Source organism: Sander lucioperca, chromosome 19 (assembly GCF_008315115.2).
Source record: "Sander lucioperca isolate FBNREF2018 chromosome 19, SLUC_FBN_1.2, whole genome shotgun sequence".
In the NCBI taxonomy this organism is placed as follows: domain Eukaryota; kingdom Metazoa; phylum Chordata; class Actinopteri; order Perciformes; family Percidae; genus Sander; species Sander lucioperca.
The window spans coordinates 15816147-15837311 of record NC_050191.1 but is presented as its reverse complement, the minus strand read 5'-3'; the positions used below and the strand labels follow the sequence as shown (position 1 = coordinate 15837311).

Below are 21165 nucleotides of genomic sequence, written 5' to 3'. Positions count from 1 at the left end.
ATACAAGAGAATAATTTCCTTTACATAAAGACATTTGCACCATCTATTGTCTATTGTCACTCTGTAGTGTTGCTGCAGCAAACATGCTATACAGCATGGCAATACCAGCCTGCTCCCACTTTAGATCTAAGTCCTAAGTACTTGAAATCATCCGCACCAGGCATTTTTGCTTGTGCAGTATGCTAATAAGAAATGTGTTAATTTGAGTATAATCCCAGTTCAGATGGCTTGAACCCAGACATATTTGTGCCAGTAAAAAACAATTCATTTCATTCATCTGAAACATTTGCTTAGGACAATGAACCATAAAATCCACACAGGGAAACAAAATGTTTCACACATTTAAATAAATTAGATTACACTAAAGAGGCCGTTTAATCACTAATAGACAACACAAATATGTTAAAATGTTTATTCTATTTTGGTCTTTCAGATTTGAAGTATTTTAACAAGAAAATGTAATCTCAACTAAAAAATTTTTTTAAATCCTTCATATTTCATCTGAACACTTTCATACATACAAGAGTGTAGTCCCCTTTCTGATTCGGTCACAAGTTGCATAATACTTGACCCAACACATAAAAAAAAGACATACTGTAAATCAGATCTACATTTTTATACTAGTGGAAAAACAGTGCCTCATATGATCCGGTTATTAGAGTTTTTTTGTGAAATACTGTATTGTCCGTCCATAAATGTTCGAGTGAATAACAAAAAGTGTTCCCCTCTAATTACCTTAACAAAAACTGTATTATGGCACCTTACGTCAGACAAAATACAGCATAAAGACAACAATTCATGACAGCGATACGAGATATGATAACATTTTGATAATGCTTAACTGTGATGCCTAACTGTGATGCCTTTGCTTACTTTTACACAGTAGTCTAAAGAACAGCTGTAAACACAAACATGAGTGTGCTGAAAATAATTATTGTCATTTACATCCATCCATGTTAACTAAAGAAATACTTGAACAATGAAGTGTCTTGTTTCACAGATAAATGTTGAATGACAAGGATACTGAGAGAGAATAGACCAAAGTGACAGAAATTAAGAAGCTACAGGCAGTTTTAAAATCTCTGCTTAGTTGGCACCCCTTCCTAGGCGTTGTATAGTCCAGAGCTTCAGAGGCTGTCAGGGCAACAGGAGGAGCAGCAGGGTTCAAGTGTGGAGGGCTGGGTGGGGTTCATAGTTGGTGGTTGAATACACAATCAGGGAAATATGGAGTGAGACAAACATAATAATAAAGATGTTGTAGTTTAGAGGTGTGGGACAAAAAAAGGAAACAGCCTGATAGAGGCAGTGACAACATTTGCAACATCAAGATAAAATTGGGCTTTTATTCTGGCCTAGGGAAAACTACAATGAGAAAATTAGATGTGTAGGACAAACGGGCATCAGTGCAGAGAGGAGAAGATCCTGAAGCTTTGAAGACTCAATAATTCATATTCCTCAGAGAGGCTGCAGGAGAGGGCCGAGAGCCACAGGCTGGGTCCTCGGGTTGGACCCTGCCAAAGGGAGGCGGATGGCTAATACGAATGGATTGACTGTCAACAGCAGCCTGACTTGCTCTCCGCAGCCACAGTCTCCTGGTCCAGTTTGATCCGGTCTCCATTGCTCTCCTCATATGGCAAACCTTTGTCGTTAGCCAAGATATTCTCTACCAGGAAACGTGCTGCCTCGTCCACGTTGATGTTGTCCTAGGATAAGATCAAAACAGTATGTCATAGTGGTGATAAGACCCTTATTAAATAAACATTATTGCACAAAATATTGGACATTAACACAGTGACAATTAAGACACTACTCCATTGCCATGCCAAGGTACATTTAATAGGATGGTCTTTATGCAGCTTTTCAGACTTGCTTTAGACGTCTACTAAACCTCTTTTTATGAGCCAGCCTGTTAAAGCTGGGAGACAGAGATCTGAGGCCAGCACAGACAAGGTAAAAACCACCATTTGCTTTTGTCCTTCACACTGTGGCCAAAAGCTGTCATCCGGTGGGTTGAAGAGGTATTGAATATTAATGGTCTTTCTCCGGGCTCTATAGTAACAAAGAGGCATGTGCATCTTGGGTAAAGGCAAAGAGAGTTGTTGTTGTTTTTTTACTGAGGTATATTATTAAAAAATGCTTGTGGAAAAGAAAATAATTGAGATCCAAAAGTCTTAAAGCTTATTATGTTAAAAAATAATTACAAATCTTGCAAGGAGCAATGTGGTATATTATTTGCAAAACATGTACTGTTCAAATGTGTGAGTTAATTGGAAGTGCATGTGAATACTATCAAGTACTGTCTACATCACTTAAACTTTTATAACTTTTCAATTTTACAATTTTTGTGGGACGAGAGAAAGTTGACAGCCCCTCAGCATTAGGCCAAGTGACCTACCTCAGCTAACTTCTTAAAACTTGATGAAAATAATGCATATCTATAATCCATCATGATTATTGTGCATATTGTATGACCTGAAGGAATGTGTTTTGTCACTTCAAACTGAAAGAAAGTTTGGTAGTCATTGACAGAATTCCAATCACAGGTTGTTAGCGTGACAGGCACACAAAACAGCAACACAGAGTAAATGGCCAGAAAGGCTTTGCACACATCACACCCACACACTTCACATGACACACCACGTGACATAGCTGCAGGGCCTTAGGTTATTTGGAATGATTTAACAAAGTTTACTCCGGCTGCAAAAAGTAGAAAAGATGGTTACGGTTTAAAATGCATAAGTTGTGTTTGCAAACGTCTTAACTTGCTGTGCTCATCAGACACAACTGCATCTTTCAAAGGAAGTGATTCATCACTGAACATTAGGTGGCACATGCAGACTGCTGGCAGCCTTTTGTTTGTGTCTACCTCATGCTCTCACTCTGTTACCTGCTGAATAATCTCATATTATAGCATTGACAGTTTGCACTTTATCACAAAAAACAAGCCTCACAACACAGACTAACAGCTGCGGAAAGTAAGTCAGAAGATTTACTCAAGTGCTGCTGTGCAATTTTTTGGTACTTGTACCCACATTTCAAAGGGAAAATGTGTACTTTTTATTTACTCCATTACATTTGTTTTACAACTAGTTACTACGTAAACTGGATTTAAGCTTCTGCGGAGGCTCTACACAGAGCTTTCGCCATAGCCTACGTAAGTAGACTTAAGTTTATACTTGTGCGTTGGTGTCTGCGTCGATCTCTTTAAGAGAATAGCAGGGCCGGCATGTGTGTGCGCGTGTAGTGTGTGTAGAGTGAGTGAGAGAGTGACGAGGGTTAGCTTCCAACTCTAGAAGCATAGTGGGAGAAACAAAGTGTCTCCCCTGTGCTTTCTGACCACGGTCAGAAATCTGTAGCAGGAAAAGTTAACCCTCTCCTTGATTTCATGTTGTTTATGGAGAAGGAGAACCAGGAATTGAGTAGGGGGAAATGCAACGCTACCAAGCCACAGCCAAGCGGACCAATCAGGTGTTGCGGTCTGTGTTGCCGTGACGTGTAGTAACATTTTTTGAGAGGTGCACGTCAGGCTATGGCGTAGGGTCTGTATCTCCACGTACCCACGTACATACCCACGGCGTCGATTTAACACAGAAGTTTAAATTGGCATTTACTTTTCAGATTTAACATATAAAACATACGATTAGTTCAGAAAATGTGATGCATTTTTATAGATTAAACTACCCAACAGTATATCAAAGTACTGCTTTGCATTAAATTAATTATGATCTCATAATATAACACTGTACTTTGCGTACATTTTGTTGCCAATACTTTTGTACTTTTTATTAGGTAAAATGCTGCATGCAGGACTTTTACTTGCAAAGGGGAAAGTGTTATATTACTACTCTTCAGTTAATAATCTGAAAACTTCTTCCATCACTGCAGACTAAACAGATATATTTTAGTCCTACATTTACAAACGCACTGCTTAAAGTGCTCATATTATGCTCATTTTCAGGTTCATAATTGTATTTAGAGGTTCTACCAGAATAGGTTTACATGGTTTAATTTTCAAAAAACACCATATTTTTGTCGTACTGCACATTGCTGCAGCTCCTCTTTTCACCCTGTGTTGAGCTCTCTGTTTTAGCTACAGAGAGAGGCATCACACTTCTGTACCATCTTTGTTGGGAGTCCACATTCGCTAGGGCTGGGTATCGTTCTAAAACCTTCAATACTGGTACCGATACCAATACCGCAAAAATATATTATAAAATCTATTTTAACAAAAAGAAATTACAACATTATGGATGCATAACATAATGTTTTTCCTGCGTGCCTCTACGACATGTAACGTTGGACAGCCAATCAGCAGGATTATTAGATCTTGGTACAAGCATGCTGCATGCTTACTGGCTCACTGACGCTGATGAGATTTACTCCTTAGGTATTGAAATTTGGAATTGAATGACGAGGCATTTTTCAATACTTGATACTAAAGGAGGCAGTTTGGTCGGTGCCTAAAAAGTATTGAATTCGGTACCCAGCCCTAACATGTGCAGTAGCTAGGTAAGGACTACTACCCAGTCAGAAGCAGAGTATGAGGGCGTGCCACGCTAGCAGCTAGGCGAGCATTATAACGTGTTACAAAGTGACGCACGTTCGTCACGGAAGTAAAGGCTGGACTACAATAGAGCTGTTTGGAGCAGTTTGTGAACAATGTTTTCTGTTGGAGATGGTAAGTCCCTTTGGGGTGGACTTTGGGCTTTTTCACTTTGTAAACCTATAACATGCACAAAATAGATATATGACACAATGAAGGAAAGGGAAAAGCCAAAAAAAGCATAATATGAGCACTTTAACTGTACCTCTGTTGAAGAGAGAGGCAGCCAAAATTATCTCACTTTACCAAATTCTACTCACAAAGAGACAAAAGTACAAAAGCATAGTGTAAACACACAAACCCAGTAACCAGAGTTGAGGAGAAACACCACCGAACATTATCTTTCAGACCCCTGTCGCTATAACCCACACACCCTGCAACATCAATCAATGTCATGCGATACCATACGGCACCAGCTGTCCAACAAATCTTTTCACTGGCTGGAAAGATAAATGTCCATAAATGTTGTGCATGAATGGCAAAGACAGCAGGATAAAAAAAATGGTTGTCAAAAATTTCCTGTCAGAAAATTCAACCTGTCTCATTTGTACAATATAAAAACAACGTCAGTCATTTGGCAAAGCTTTCAAAAAAATTTCGTCTCAATTTTATACCAATTATCTACAATCTGTTTAACAAAAAACAATTACTAATCGTAACTATTTCACAATTGCCACAGTCTAACCAGTGTGATTACACCATTCAGAAGGGGCTTGGAGGATTTCCTGTCATGAGAAGTGAAGAAGCCACGGCAAAATGTCTTCACAATAAAAGTCCAGTGGCTCCGCTTATTTTGACTTGGCTGTGTGAGCATTTCGAAACTCTTATCACATCTGAGTTGCTGCAAACTCAAGTCATGTTCATGCGTAAAATAAGATTTGAAGACATTACTAGTCATGTTTGGACTCTTTACCTTTAAAGGAAATATATATCCCCAGTATGCAACATATTTCAGCCAGCATTAATATGAGCCCTACCTTTGGTAGTTTTATGCTGCTGAAGTGTAGAGTAACCATGAGTTAAACATAAAGAAACATCAGAGAGAGTATTTATGAAAAAAGCCTGTTAACAGATATAAATAGTAATGTATGTTAAAGAGCATGGATCTATTTTACGCATATGTGCAACTAATAGCTTATACTTCTAATGTACTGATCTCTCACCTTAGCTGAGGTTTCAAACCAGCCCAGAAAGCCAGTCTCTTTGCAGAAATTGTCCATTAGGGCTGTGTTGTTGGAGCTCTCTTTCTTCTGGTCACATTTATTGGCGAGCAGCACTGAGGGGATGGGGTTGCCATTAGCCAGTTTCACCTTGCTGTCCAGGTCATGCTTCCACTTAGACACTGCCTCAAATGTGGAGCCCCTTGTCACATCGAACACCACGAATGCCCCCACAGCCTCTTTGTAGTACACCCGCGTCATGTTCCCAAATCGTTCCTGACCTGGGGGCATAGAAAGAGAATTTATTTGAATTGCATTTTTACAAAGCAGCTAAAAGCTAGATGAGTAACACGGTGTGGGGATTGTGAACGATTTAAAACATGTGGTGATAATTCCCTCAAAAGCAGAACATCCAAACCAAAATACCAAAACAGTATCTTAAGGATGAAACCAAATGTCTGGCTCTGATCTTGGTAAATGGCGAAATGTGAGTATTTAATTCTCATATCTTTCTCAATTTTGTCACAAGTCCATGAGAGCTCAACAATCTTCCTCCTCTAAATGTGGCCAAAAATGATGCGGATAAAGAGGTTTCTTATTCAACCTACTTTTCCTAATTTACCTAATCCGCACAGAGAATGGCACAAGTAAGCTGTCATAATAACAAGCCCTTTCTCTGAAGTCATTCTCTGAGAAAATCTAAGATCATATTTTACAAAGGCAAAGCAAGGGGAATTACCAGCAGAATATTTGTTGTCACTGTCAATCTGAGAAGGTCTCAGAAACACAACTGGACTGTTTTATACTTCTCTTAAATCTACTGATTGTATTCACATCACACCAACTGCTTAAAAATGAAGGATTTTTTTTTAGATGCCACCGTATCATGGAAACTGACTACAGATAGTTGTATAGTTTAATTATTATAGTCATAACTAATTTAAATTTCCATTGGAATTTCCATACTTTAATTAGAACATTTAAAATGAAACCTTTAAGAGGAAACAGACAATAATGTGGTGAGATAAAGATTCCAGGAACAGCGCTCTAACATACCTTCCAGTCTGCCCGCATCACTACACCTTTGAGTGTTCACTGAGGCTTGCAGCACAGTGCCTCATTGGGAGGGGGGTGGGGGGGGAAGAGTCTGTGATCAGCAGTTCAACTGGCAAAAGGTATCTCTGGTAACACTTGGCTGACACCTTCCTTTGTATTTGTTCAGCCCTTATGCTTTTTTGCTGGTCATGGTAAATAGCAACAGTGACTGCCTCCAACTTTTACCACTCTGTTTGTCTTGTAGTGTTCCTCGGAGGAAAAACATATCCTAAATTTAAACGAGGCGATATTCTATAGGTTTTCCTATTGTTAACGAATTCCATGAAAAGACCAAAACCAACAATCTTCTCTCGATACTTTCAGGCTTCCCCTGCCTGTGTTGCTTTCAGCCCACAAGCCGACTTGTTCCTTCTTCTGGTCCTTCTTAAAAATAGACCACAAACATACATTTTTAATTTCAGAAGACTAAATAATTACCTTAAACAGCTGGGCACTGTAGTTTTTGGTAAATATTATGGAAGTGTGGATTCATGTAAAGTGGATTTATTGGGACCTTTTTCACAGCTGTGAATGGATACACATTTGGTGCACTTACTTAGTATTTATACTTACTATTATAGTAAGTATTTACAGAATTGTTGTGCTAGTGAGTATTTACAGCAGCAGGACAGAGTTTGTGGTATCGACTTAAAATAAATGCACAGTGCCCAAGTTCATTGTAATGAAGAAAAATGTCACATTGTGTTGGTGTATGGCACAGGAAAGAAGCTTAGATCAGGCTTTGGCTATACAGACAATACTTGGTTTTGGTCGTTTCATGTGATTTGTTGATAATAATAAAAAATCACAAGACTTATCCTGTAACCACTGGGATACACAGATTAGTTGGTTCCTCAAACTGCAACCAGAACAGATTAGTTGGTAACTAAAATACAGGGATTTGACTGGGCTGATGCTCACTCTTTTACTGGATCCCGGGACAGTTAGGTGTGTTGACACTGCCTGCAGCTAGAGGAACTGACTACAAGCATGAACAGGCTAAAGCTGTGATCATAATCTGTGTCTTAGACAGTTTGGGTTGCAAATGCTAAATAAAAAACATCTTCAGGCAGAAAGTTGTAGAGAATCTTTGAAAGATTTCATCGTTTTTCCTGCCGGGAGCTCATGGTTTCAATAAAATCTATACGTTTCAGACCGTTCAGAGATAGAACTCTTTATCCACATACAACAAAAGCAGTCTTACATTAAAAGTAAGATGGAGGATTATACTGGTTTTACTCTCTTACACGTGATCTTGCGTAAGCTTCCACATATGGTTCCTGTTTTTGAGCTTTTGTGTGCCAATATCAGTTATTTTGTATGACCACTCTCCATCCTAAACCTTCACAAAATGCAGATTTTCCAAGTATAACTAAAAATATAGGTCCCTTTTAGATTTCTGATATGAACACACACATAGCAGCATTAAAAAGCATCTATAAATCAGATTAAGTTGTCAAAATTTGTGACATCAGATTGTGTTTACATTTTTGCTCACTTATTTGCATTGGATCACATATAACTGTAATGCACCTGCTCACATAACTTAGATTAATCTCTGCAAAGTTTACAGGGCAAGTGTAATTGTACAGTGTGTTAGACAGTTAACCTCCACTAGAGCTGAGTTACAAAATAGAAAATGAACCAAGAACAGGATTGAGGAACTGTGAGCACAGCTTCTCCCAGCATACTTTCACTTTACTGTGGGTACTTACCCAACCACGTAAGGTACTGGAGTGGCGTGGCGCAGTGCGGGTGTGAGCGAGAGAGTGAATACACTGTGGGGCTCACAGCCTTGGCGGTAATTGCTCATAATTGAGAGTCTAATTTTAGCTGATATAACCCCAGGTGAATTCACCAGAGACACGACACAGTGGGATAAAGAGCCAATAGACTGAAATACGGCTTTCATTTCCAGGTCTTGTAGAGCTCATACATCCAGCCGAGTGGAAGCAGAGGCAGAGTACAGAAAGAAATTATGACTTAATCATTTTTCAAGGCACGTGTCTTCTTGTTATTCTATTGCAGGGTCTGACTGAGTCCAACATTTATTGACCACAGAGGCAAAGAATACAGTATACCATGTTTTATTCAGCTCAATGAAATTGTGTCAGAGCAACAAGGACAGGTGAGCAGACCCATTATTATGTACTGACTTTCATAACATACTAAAAACAACTTTTATATTTTGGAACTGAGAACAAACTGTTCCACTGAAGAGGCCATGACAGCGTGTCATTGTCTACAGCACACACTTCACTTTTATGACATTTAGTCCTTATTGCTAGGTCGATGTGCAAGCACAGCCAGTCTGGGGGTGTTAACCTCACTCCTCCTGGGAGAGAACCCGCTGGGTGGAAAAGACTTGTGTGGGGTGATTATATCAATCAACAATACCGATGACATTGCAGTTGCACACATGCACATACACGCACGCTCACACATACACACCTGACTGTTGCATGGTGTAATGAGTTATTTGGGGTATTGATAAGGTGGTTCTGCGCAGAAGCCACTAACATTAAATGACAGCAAATCCTATGATGCCTGACATTTAGAGTGGCCTAAGTAAGTCCTAATACACATTCAGCTGCATTTACTAAACCCAGTCCTTTTGCTAACGAACAACACAATGAGCACATTCTACACTACACTCCTGATGTTCTCCGCGTGCATCTTGTTGTTGACATCATCATTTCACAATAATTTCCTTAAACATCTGGGCAATGCAGTTTTTAGCAATCCATACTCAAATAGAAGTAAACAATACATGTGTTGGGGACTATTTTTAGAAGTGGATTTGGACCACTAGTGATTATTTAATAGATAACAGCAGCACAGTAAATGTTGAATTTACTGGAAATAAACTACAGTGCCTATATTTATCGAAATCTAATGAACAGGTCACCTAGTGCAATGTGTATAATTTCCCACAGCCTGTAGGTGGCATCTTCAAACGTCTTGTTTTTTGACCAACAGTCCAGAACCCCAAGAATATTCAGTTTACTATCATGTATGACAAAGACAAGCATCAAATCCTCACATTTAAGAAGCTGGAACCAGCAAGCCAAACATGGGGATACAATGAAGCAATCTACATTTAAATAAAAGGACAAATAAAATCATACTAAAAGCATTAATGACTGTCATATGCTGCTAACCCAATGAGCAGAAAACACCGGAATGGAATGAGCTGAACAATAGAGTATTTACTCACTGAATGCCACAGAGGAGCATGAGACTGCAGAAGAGAACAAAGACATGTGCTGCTGCCTCAAACGCTCAAAATGCCTACAAACTAAAAAGAAATATGTCTGAATCTGTCTGTAAAGAGAGACCGTGAACTACTGTGGAATTCCAAAGGCTTTAACTGAGGACATTTCAGTTCAGTCTACCACACTGATGAACACTGCTGCAAGACCTAAAGTACGGTTAGGTGATTCTAGATATGAACACGTGAAATCTTCAGAAATCTGCAGTTGCAGAACTACTTGATTAAAAAGATACAGTTTAGTTACAGCCACTGTATCATGTCTGTTTGTGTGGGAGAAACAGAAATAAAAGTCTCATCATTATCCATAGCCCTAGCAACCCCAGTTTCCTCTACGGTCGTACATATTGCTATCCTGTGGGTGGGTTACCATAGAAACTGTCCAAGCCAGACACGGCAGTAGCAACAGCAGCAGTCTCCGTCTGTTGTTAGGAGGCAACTGGCTGTGAAACGTCCCCCTACGCCCTCCCAACAACTAAAATAACAAAGACAATACAGGGTCCAGTCATTAAGGTTGTCTTAAGCACAAGCTTTAAAGGAGAGACTTATGGCGTTATATATGTGCCTCATTCCTGAGCGAGTAATTGTATGTTTTGAGCACAGAGAACTAGATTTAGCAAGCACATTACATTGCATTTTGAACAGAAATTAACACTCACAAAAAATAATTTAGTTGGAGTAAACAAAAACCTATTCCGTGCTTAATAAATGTATTTGCATGTCTCTGCGTGCAGGTAGACGCTGCTGCACTCCGGTCATGTCTCCCTCGCGCTCAACCTCTTCACTCTGCACGCTCAATTCTAGACACACTCGCTCAAATTTTCACAGTTACAAGGGTGCCACAAAACCAACCAATCGGATAATCAAAGGTCAATTCTGATTGGCTGTTCGTCTCCAATTAGATCGTAAGTAGCAGGAAACACATATCTACAGGGAAACAGTCTTTGACACAACACCTGCAGTGATTCCCCAGCAAGGGCTATTTTTGCTGTTGCCAGGGGTACTTGGAAAGATTGTGGAGCAGCTTAACTAATCAAAATAATAATTGAAGTGATGATTTATTTAAAACAATATATCAGCTAAAACAGCTCAACACAGATGTTTAAACATATAGCGAAGTAATCAATGGTAGAAATAAATAGCTAAAAGTAGGCCTACTGACTCAACAGTTCAAATGATTAGCTAAAAGTAATGGATGACTGTTGAAACATTAACCACACTACAAGTAGTAGGCCTAGCTAGTAGAATTTCTGACCAAACCAACCTAAACGTTTACAGTTCAATTGCATGAAAATGTAAGAATATTCACTTTAATATGATAAATAGTGAACACCAAATAGAACACATTGGGAATTGATAGGGAAGGGTATGTGAGTTAATGACAGGGCTGTGGGGGAACCTCAGACCAGAAAGGTTGGAAAGCACTGATCTACAGTATTTTACATTATTTACCGACCGGTATATTACAGACATGCCTTTATAGTTGTGTTAATCACAATACCGTTGTGTTGTTTGAATTACAATAACATATCTACGTGTGTGACTAACGTCATCCTTCACAAGCAATCTAACATTAGCCCAACATGGATAAAGACTATGCATCCAACAAGTCATCCAAACACACCTAAAATGTCACAATACAGCCACTTGTAAGAAGTTTGTAATACTGGTTACATAGTTATCGTGTTTTATTAACCTTAATTCTGTTTGCCAAGGCTATATTTTATTGGCTTGCAAAGTAGCTATCCGTTGCTAACGCTAACATTGGCTAATATATGTCAAAAAGCAGTAGCTAACTAACATTACTGCCAAGATATGGTTTCATTTTAAAGACATTAAAAAAATATATAAGGATATACTATGCACAGTGCAAACACATGTCAACACTTGACGAGTCTTACAACACCTCTCTGGTCTCCAGTGAAACCATATCTTGGCAGTAGTTAGCTAACGTTTCTGCTTTTTGAGATAAATTAGCATTAGCAACGGATAGCTCCTTCGCAAGCTAATATATCAACAGAATCCAGGGGTATACGTGCAGTTTAGTGTCCAAATTCCCCATTGACACAATGTCCTTAATTAATTATGATCCTGCTAAACTACCTGTGCTACCCTAACCCTACCCTACCCCTAACCTTAACCCTAACCTTAACATGTCTCAAATAAGACCCTCATCATTTGGGACACTCAGTTTTTGGAAAATAATTTGTGACACTAAAATGCATGTAAGCTGAATTTAGGTTAATAAAATACGGTAATGTAACCAAAGTATTAAAAACTACTTACATGTGGCTATAGTGTGACATGTAGGTAGGCCTACTGCTGTTCAGTCTCGCATTGCGAGACCTAACTTAGCTACAGTGTTGCGAGGCCTGTTCAGATGACATGTCGGCTGCTGTGTGCTAAATTAGCTAGATTGCTTGTGAAGGATGAGTCAAACTAATGTTAGTCAGACAAGGAGATATGAGTCAAACAAAACAATGGCATTATAGTACACACAAATATTAAGACATTTCTGTGATATAAGTCAATAATACAAAATACTGACCGAAATGTGTTTTAATCCAGAACGTTAGTCGAACAGCTCCACTGTAGTCAGTATTTGCTGTACCAGTATGCTGACCAACAGGTGTTGACTGAAAAAGATTGTTCCTCCTAGATTTTTGTTTCCTGCTACTTGCAATCTAATTGGAGACGAAGAGCCAATCAGAATTGACCTTTAATTCTCAAATTGGTTGGTTTTGTGGCAGACTTATAACGTTGTGAAAATTTGAGCGAGTGTGTCTAGAGTTGAGCGTGCAGAGTGAAGAGGTTGAGAGCGAGGGAGACATGACCGGAGCACAGCAGTGTCTACCTGCACGCAGAGAAAGACATGCAAATATATTTATTGAGCACGGAATAGGTTTTTGTTTACTCAAAAATTTTTTTTGCAAGTGTTAATTTCTGTTCAAAATGCAATGTAATGTGCTTGCAAAATATAGTTCTCTGTGCTCAAAACATACAATTACTCGCTCGGGGATTAGGCACATATATAACGGCATAGCGACTGAACAACACATGACTGGCACGTTAAAATTCCATTGAGCAGCATGTGAGAAGATACTTACAGCTTACTACGGCTTTTAGCACTGAACGGAGTCTGAATTGAGGGAAAATCCGCAACCTTTAAGTGGTATGACTCGTTTCCCTTCACCTTCCACTCAAGGGTTGGTGGGGGCTGATCAACATAAAGCTTTGGCACAAGGTTGCAGGGATTTAGCTCAAAATACTCATATTTGTTGTAGAATAAGAACATGTGACCCATTTAAACTATTCATCTACCGACAGTCTTTTGGAGAATCTGTGTAACAATCAAGAACAGGAAAGGAAAACATTTTTGGTCTTAATCACTATTGGTGCCAAAAACGTTCACACATAAACCAAGACTACTACTAACAAGTAACAATGCACAAGACACACAAGCACAAGGCACCTTGTCCTTGTTACATTTATTGCTCCTTCGACTGTGGTACCGTCAGTCACATTGTGTGCTTCAAAAGGTTATATAAAATTATAAATTTAATATAAGTATATAAGTATATTAAATAATATACTTATTTAATATAAGTATATTATTTAATATTTATAATTAAATTTAATTAACTGATAATGAAATCCATTACTAATCAATTACTTTCTGCTCTTTCCCTTATCTTTTGGTTTGTGACCCTCTTGTTATAGGTTATGGCCTTAGTGTGGACAGGATTTTCAGAAGCAAAAAAGGTAAATGTATTCAGTATTCCACACAAAAGGTCTTGTTAGACAAAATTCTGAAATAGTTGAAAGTTTTGACTACTGGTGGAAAATGGCAGTGTTCGAGTAAGAAAGAGAGTTTTTTTAACGAAAGTGTCAGGGGTCATGTATCCTGTTAATGTGCGACCTCCTGCTCCTACAGGAATGTTTGGTCCTACAAGGTGCAGGCTTTTTTTTTTACAGTATGCTATGGTGGTAATCTTCCTGTCCAATGGCTAAGACAAATCCAGGAGAGAGTAGCAATTCTTGGTAAAGGGGGTGGGAGAGCTACAAGCTTCACACTGACTTCCATAGTGCCCCCATCTCGTACAAGCCTCTGATTACTATCATTCCTCCCAGACTGTAATCATTAGTAAGGTTGGTAAAAGACAACGCAACTCTGAAGTTGCTCTCAGTGTTGCCAATAAGATAATTCCTCTTCCTTTTCTGCACGATAAAATGGCTTAATGGCTGGTCTTAATGACTTCGCAAATATACCTCCAGCTTTTGCTCTTTCACACCCACGTTTCGTTACTTATTTTATCCTCAGAGCCTTGTTGTAGGTGTGAATAATGAGGTTTTAGTATCTGTGTACCTCAAACTTTCTTTCTGGTCGCAGTTTGTGTGCATGTTCTGTTTATCCATATGTGTAAATGTGTTCCCTTTGTCTCAATGGATGATATCAGTCTGTCTAAATATGTGTGTGTGTTTGTGTGTGTGTCTTATTTAGCCTCAAAGATTCTGTGACCGAGTGCTGTCTGGCTGTGACAGGCAGACGGCCTTCCCTGGCACTCAGTCACAGATGCCCTTGCACACCGAGCTTGTGCTGCCAGGGCCCAAGTAACAGCAGGGAAATGTACCCCACACTGCCAATCACCACACACACACACACCCCCAACTGTCCACACTCTTTCTGTCACTGCTGTAAGCAATGGAATAAATATAAAAACAGCAGTCTTGTTCTGACCATCTGTCCTGATCTGTCTCAGCATGTGAGGTTTGTTTGATTGAGGGAGAGGATAAACTTGCACAACCATGGCGGCGTTCAAAAGTATGAATAGAACATATCTAGAGGCAGGGTTAATCATTTTTCTTTCAACTGTATAAAAATTATTTAAAGGATAGGTTCACATTTTCAAGTCTGTCTAAACACAGTACTCACATGCCCACATGTATATACAGTATGGGCAGTTTTGTTTTAAGACAGACTTGAAAATATGTAATCATAACCTTTAATCAGACCTTACATACTGTATGTACACAATGGATATGACCTATAGCAGCTGACTCTTTAACATATAATAAAAATCTCACAGACTACTTAGGCAATAAAACATTTTATGGCAAGGCCAGATAAGAATGCTATAACTACCACTTTAGGCCTAGACTATATGAACAGCATGTAGGCCAACTAGAAAACAATCCCTATTCTCTGTGCTGCATGTGGTGCTAAATCACTTGCACATGGTGACTTTAAACTGTCTTGAATATTTTGAACATTTTGTTTCCAGCCTACAGCTGGAAACAAGCTGGAAACAAAATGAGAGCTTGGTAACTATGTTAGCAGGTTAAATAGCCTGCAACCTAACTGTATTACAGTAGCAAGAGTTTTAGAGTAATATTTTGATAATCAATTATTTTTTTAGTAAATCTGCCAAATTTTCTTGCAGGTTCTCAAATGTGAATATTTGCTTGTTTTCTTGGTCTCTTATGATAAACTGAATACTTTGAGTTTTTGGACACAGGGTCAGACACAACAACCACTTTAAATATGTTAACTTCAGGTTTTGGGATGTTGTGATGACCATTTTTTACTATTTTCTGACATAAAATAGACCTAGAAATTAATCAATTACTTGAGGTCATCCTCTGCAGATTATTAAAAATGAAATAAAAAGTATTTACACACAGACAAACCTTAAGCCACATTCCTCTATTCGAATGCCACTTTCTCAGAGAATGATTAACAACTCCTATTACACACACACACACACACACACACACACACACACACACACTGTAAATTTGCCTTATGTGTTACAGTATACAGTATGTGACCAAGCAATTTCACAACCCCTAATGTGAGATTTATTTTTGCCCATAAAGATACTCCAGATCCAACACGAAAAGATAAAGGCTAATGGGACATCACAGACACACCTCCCTCCTGCTGATTGAACTGTAGAGAGACTCTGTCAGCTTGGTCAACATACAAGTTAGTCATTGTTTTGCTGGTTTGTCTGCCTCTCACTTCCTGTCCACCTGTCCTTCCCAGCATGTCATTCTCAGACTCCTCTGTTTGCAGTGCGATATAGTTTTGTGCCAGGGAGATGAACAAACCCTGAGTTTGAGTAGAACCGCCTGCATGTGTGAAACTTTTATTTACACTGCTCTGATTTCTCTCTGGGCTTGCTTACTCAAGCTGCTGGAATGCACAAGTGCACAAATGCTGTGTGTTCCAAGTTTAGAAAGTCTGAGGAAAAATGTACTGAAGTTTACTCAAATCCTCTCATAAATACAAGGATAGCATGGGACAGGGACATTTGAAGAATATTACAGTGACATTGCAACATGAACAACAGCATGAAATAAAGATAAGGGCCAGTTAAGTCACTTAGTAAACATGTTTAATCCCTAGAGAAAATATTACAAGAATATTATGGTGAGTTGCATGGAGGGGGGCAGCGCTCAGTCGATAATAACAACGTGACCTACATTCCACTGACAATTATGCTCTGCCATGATCATAAAGTGGAAAAAACAAAGAGCAGACATGATTAACCGGTCTTTTCTGCTGGAAATTCTTACCCTGCTTCTTTGAGCTTCTTTTTACATATTGTTCATACACTGAGAATGGGTATTTCTGGTTGAAAACTGGCCATGATTAAATCTAGGCTACAATTCCATCATGAAATGAAAGTATCTCTCTAAACTCTTGAGCAAGCAATCTGTGAAAGTGAAACCTCCCCGTCTCACTCACACACACACGCGCGCGCGCGCACACACACACACACACACACACACACACACACACACACACACAGCTTGACATCCATTGATAATAAAACCATCTGAATTAGTTTTGTAACACCAAATATCGCGCTATTACAGTGAATGCGCGTGTGCTTACCTGCGATATCCCACAGTTGTAACCTAACCAGAGTTTTGCTGTCCCAGTTGATAACTTTAAGTGCAAAGTCGACCCCGATCGTCGCCCTGTAGTGCTGCGAGAAAAGCTGGTGCACGTAGCGTTTGATGATGCTGGTTTTCCCGACGCCTAATTCCCCGATGACCAGCACTTTGAACAAGTACTCCTTACACTCAAACACCGAGCCCCCGGCCATGCTGAGACTGACACTGACAAAATTTCTCTAAAGTCAGACAGCTTCTGCTTTCTCGTTCATATAGGCTTCCTGCGAGGAGCTGTTGTAGGACTGGCCTGGTCAGAGGGCTAAGGGCCAGATGCAACAGAAATTACATTTCTCTACCCCCCTTTCTAATTCTCCTGGCCCTCCTACTGCTGCCGCTCAGCAACCACCTGATAAGTCATAGGACCCGGAAATGTAAAAAAAAAAAAAAAAAAAAAAAATGCTCAAGCTTCCCGAAGCTTCCTCGTGCTGCTGCGGTTTTAAAATTAGCTCAGAAAAACCTACCCCATTCAACTGATGAAAACATCTAAGTGAAATAACAATCAGCAAAAAGTGGAAGGGGACTTAAAACGTTGTAACTTTGCTTGAGATGCCTTAAAAACCTCATCTAATTAGGGATCCTGATTGCTACCAAACTGTTTTGGAAACATTGGTTTTAACTAATGTTAAGCTTGGCAAGTTGTAGGATTTTTGCACTCGAACCTAATGACAACCAGTTTTTCTGGCTATTGTAGGCAGTAATCAGTCGTCTTAATATAAATAGCTTTTATTTTACAGCATTGTTCATCTTTCCCAAAACATAAAGGCCTAGTTCACTCTAGATTCGACAGTGTTAAACAGGTGGCTCCTTCTTATATTTTACATTGGTTAAAATCATTTAGCAACTTACACTATAATAGACTAAAAACATTTGGAAATACAATACAATTGCACTATGTACTGTATAGTCATGTACTTTAAAATAATTTGCATTCTTATAGATAAAGAACTAAGGAACTTAACTTCAAGTAAACTACTTAAGTTTATAATGCAAGATTGAAGCAAAATTGAAACATGTATAATCTCATTACAAGAAGCAACTAATTATTGGTTACTTTTACAACTGAATATTTTCAAGAGGATACAGTTGACTCAAGTTAGCTTAAATGTTACCCAAAAACCAAACACACTGCTCCGACAAGTTTCTGAGCACAGTTTCAAAATGTATAAACTCTTTTTTTCTGTTGACATTCTAAATATAGAAACATTTATCAGTATTACAAACATACCACCTGTGTGAAAAACAAGAGATGGCTTAACAGTATTACAAACTTTGAGAACTTGTACAAGTACTGTGTTTTCATTACAATGACACAGCAAACTCAGAAAACATGAGAAATATAAACACGGCATTGGAAAGCAAAAGTAGTTCTTTTATCACATCCCATGCTCATGAAACTTGTTCTCAGGGTTATGATCGAGTGGAAGCTGAGTTAACAACATCGCCATCATCTACAATCACACTAACCTGTATCAGCTGCATTGTAAAAACTGAAAGCAGGGATGTAGGTTGATAACAACTTTGATTGGCACATTATATCCATATTATATATCATACAGCGCAAGTCTTCAGCAGAAACTCAGTTTAGTGATAATATTTTTGTGCGCACCTCATAACACGTAAAAAAGTAATATTCAACCAACTTACGATGAGGTCAGATGAGAAAAAGCTGAGGTGAAATCAATTAATGAAAAAAGGCGAATAGTTTTTCGATGCAGCTGCGACTGCTACAGACATGAACAGACCTGTACATGTGCAGGAGAGAGAAGCAGAGCTAATCAAAACTGGCATGAAATGCACTTGAGCTACTACTTAGAGTCAGTTTGGACTCTGGATGTATCTTACAGTGCACATATATATATATATATATATATATATATATACACAGAAATGTGTTTGTCTTTCCATTTGTTTCTTGTCGACCATTTAATTGCACTGCCATTATGAGAACCACAGCTACATCCTTCATTTTGATTCCCAGTGTTGCTTAATTTATCACAATTTGGCATGAGAGCTGACCCGTTTTGGCACTCTTCCAGTTTAACACGTTATAGAAAGGCTTTGTGTACTCCCAAACCCTTCAGAAATGTAAGCACTCATGGATGATTCCTGGTGTTTTTCTACTTATAATTTTGATTAACCCCTTACTTATAAAAGCAGAGTAATAAATACAAGCAAGCAAATGACAGCAAAGCATAAATGCTAAAAACCTGAAATGATAATAAAAGAATTGTTGTTGTACAGTATGTATATGTGTGTGTGTGTGTGTGTGTGTGTGTGTGTGTGTGTGTGTGTGTGTGTGTGTGTGTTTGTGCGTGAACCTGTATGTGGAAATGCACGTCTGTTGATGCACAAGTGTGTCAGCGCCTGTTTTGCTCTCACAGTGTTGAGGAGCTGTGTGCGAAGTCTTCGAGGATGTTTGAGGTGTAGACTGAGTTCGGAGGGCTTCTGAGCATCGACTCCATGATGGGGGAGTCGCTGACAGACTCCCCCGAACACACAGAGTCTCTGAAAGGGGAGGGGGGCGACAAAGCTAGGGAATCCTCCAGAGTTGGCTTGTTCTGAGCTAAATCCTCGCCTTCCCTGTCCAACCCCTCCCCCTCCTTGGCATCATAAATGTAGCTGTGCAAGAGATCCAGTTCCTCGTCCTCAGACCCTTCTTCTTCAAACGTCCCCAATTGTGGGGCCAAAGGAAGCTGAGAGGGGGTCAAGCTCAAAGGCTCGTTGGCAGGGATTGCCTCCCCGGTGGCGTGGTCATTCAGTGCAGGGACATAGGAGCTGTGTGTGTCCACCACAGCCCCCTGTAAGCGCTCTGCGGTGCAGCCCTTCAAGTGAGAGGGCAAATAAGAAGCCGGCTTATTTAAATTAGACTCCAGCCCTTGCATCTGTCCAGAGCAAGTCGGAGTCCAGAGGGGGCGCTGTGAATCGCCCTCGTCTTCCTCCTCCACCAGGTTGTACAGAGGCTTAGCACCACGCGGTTCTTGGGGGGGATGTGGTTCTGTGCCAAGGTCGCAGGTGGAGGGCTCACAACTGTGGGGGTCGGGGGTGTTAGTTAGGGGCCTGATGACCGCCGTCTGATTCAAGCCGGCTTCCTGTTTCCTCACATGCACAGACAGTCTGTGCCACACATTCCCCCCCCTTGGAGGGTGTCTTGCACCTGATTCAGACCATGACACAGACTTGCCATTAGAACTATGAACGAGATAAAGACCCAAGTTACTATCACAGGAAACCGGGAGGTGGTCGCAGAAAAACAACATCAACATAGCAGCAACGCAACACAACAGAGTAGCAGCATTTCAACATTTCTGATGCATGTTAAAATACTTTTTAACCACATGACTTGACATTAACAGCTTTGCTAAGGGGTTCACACATGAGCTCTAAGGAGCATTACGTTTATCAACTGTGGCACTTCACAAACATAGTGAGTCATAATGTGCTGCAGACAGCATCATGATCTTCAAATTACTTCAAATATTAAGCTTATAGAATTAAGAGCCACCCAGATAATTCTTCCTGTCTTAACTGTTTGCTTATATAGTTAAAATGGGATGCATGCATTTTGGGAATTTCAGCTGGTGCCTGAACTGGCCTGAAGACGACACAGAGTTTAGTGCAGAATGAGCTAGGACTAGTTCTAATGTGATTAGTTGGAGAGGTGCAGACGGGGGTTCATGCTGAGAAAAGTTAAATGTGAGGTTAATTCAGGATAAACCAAAAGCAGCAGGGTGGCAGATCTCCTTCATGGAGGGCTGCAGTGTCAAAAACATTTTTGCCATTGCCGATCAGGAGTGACAGGATCACAGAGGCAAGTGATTCCTTTAATTCATCAGACACTTTAACCAGCCAGATAGACTTTATTGTTGAATACAAAAAAAAATCAATAAACTCAAGCTGAGAGCAAGCCAAATAATGAATTAGATACTTGCTACACCTTTTCCTTTATGTCACTCATCAAAATCAAGCATAATTCAATGCAATATCTTCTAAAAAAATATCTAAAATAGAATAAACAGTGCCAAAACGATGCCACCTCTATGTCGTGCAGAAAATCTTCAGCTTTAGGACTTTTG

General features: G+C 39.5%; 2 protein-coding genes across 7 annotated transcripts in view; both read right to left on the bottom strand.

Annotated features, from left to right (window-relative positions):
- Positions 1–398: 398 nt before the first annotated feature.
- Positions 399–17446, bottom strand: rab32a (RAB32a, member RAS oncogene family). The gene is made up of 3 exons (XM_031321879.2): positions 17031–17446; positions 5767–6044; positions 399–1703 (listed from the first exon to the last, which is right to left on the bottom strand). The coding sequence occupies exons 1-3, from the start codon at positions 17242–17244 to the stop codon at positions 1554–1556; spliced, it is 642 nt and encodes a 213-aa protein (XP_031177739.1). The 5' UTR covers positions 17245–17446; the 3' UTR covers positions 399–1553.
- A 353-nt stretch (positions 17447–17799) lies between these two features.
- The window catches only part of grm1a (glutamate receptor, metabotropic 1a), a 33670-nt gene continuing 30304 nt past the window's right edge, over positions 17800–21165 (bottom strand). For 3 of the 6 annotated variants that reach the window (XM_035995399.1, XM_031322058.2, XM_031322059.2), the window contains one exon: positions 17800–20281. In XM_035995399.1, coding sequence (XP_035851292.1) covers positions 19468–20281 — 814 coding nt within the window. In that variant the 3' untranslated portion in view covers positions 17800–19467. The remainder of the gene's footprint in view (positions 20282–21165) is intronic. The other 3 variants (XR_004895893.1, XM_035995400.1, XR_004895894.1) reach the window with 3 other exon arrangements.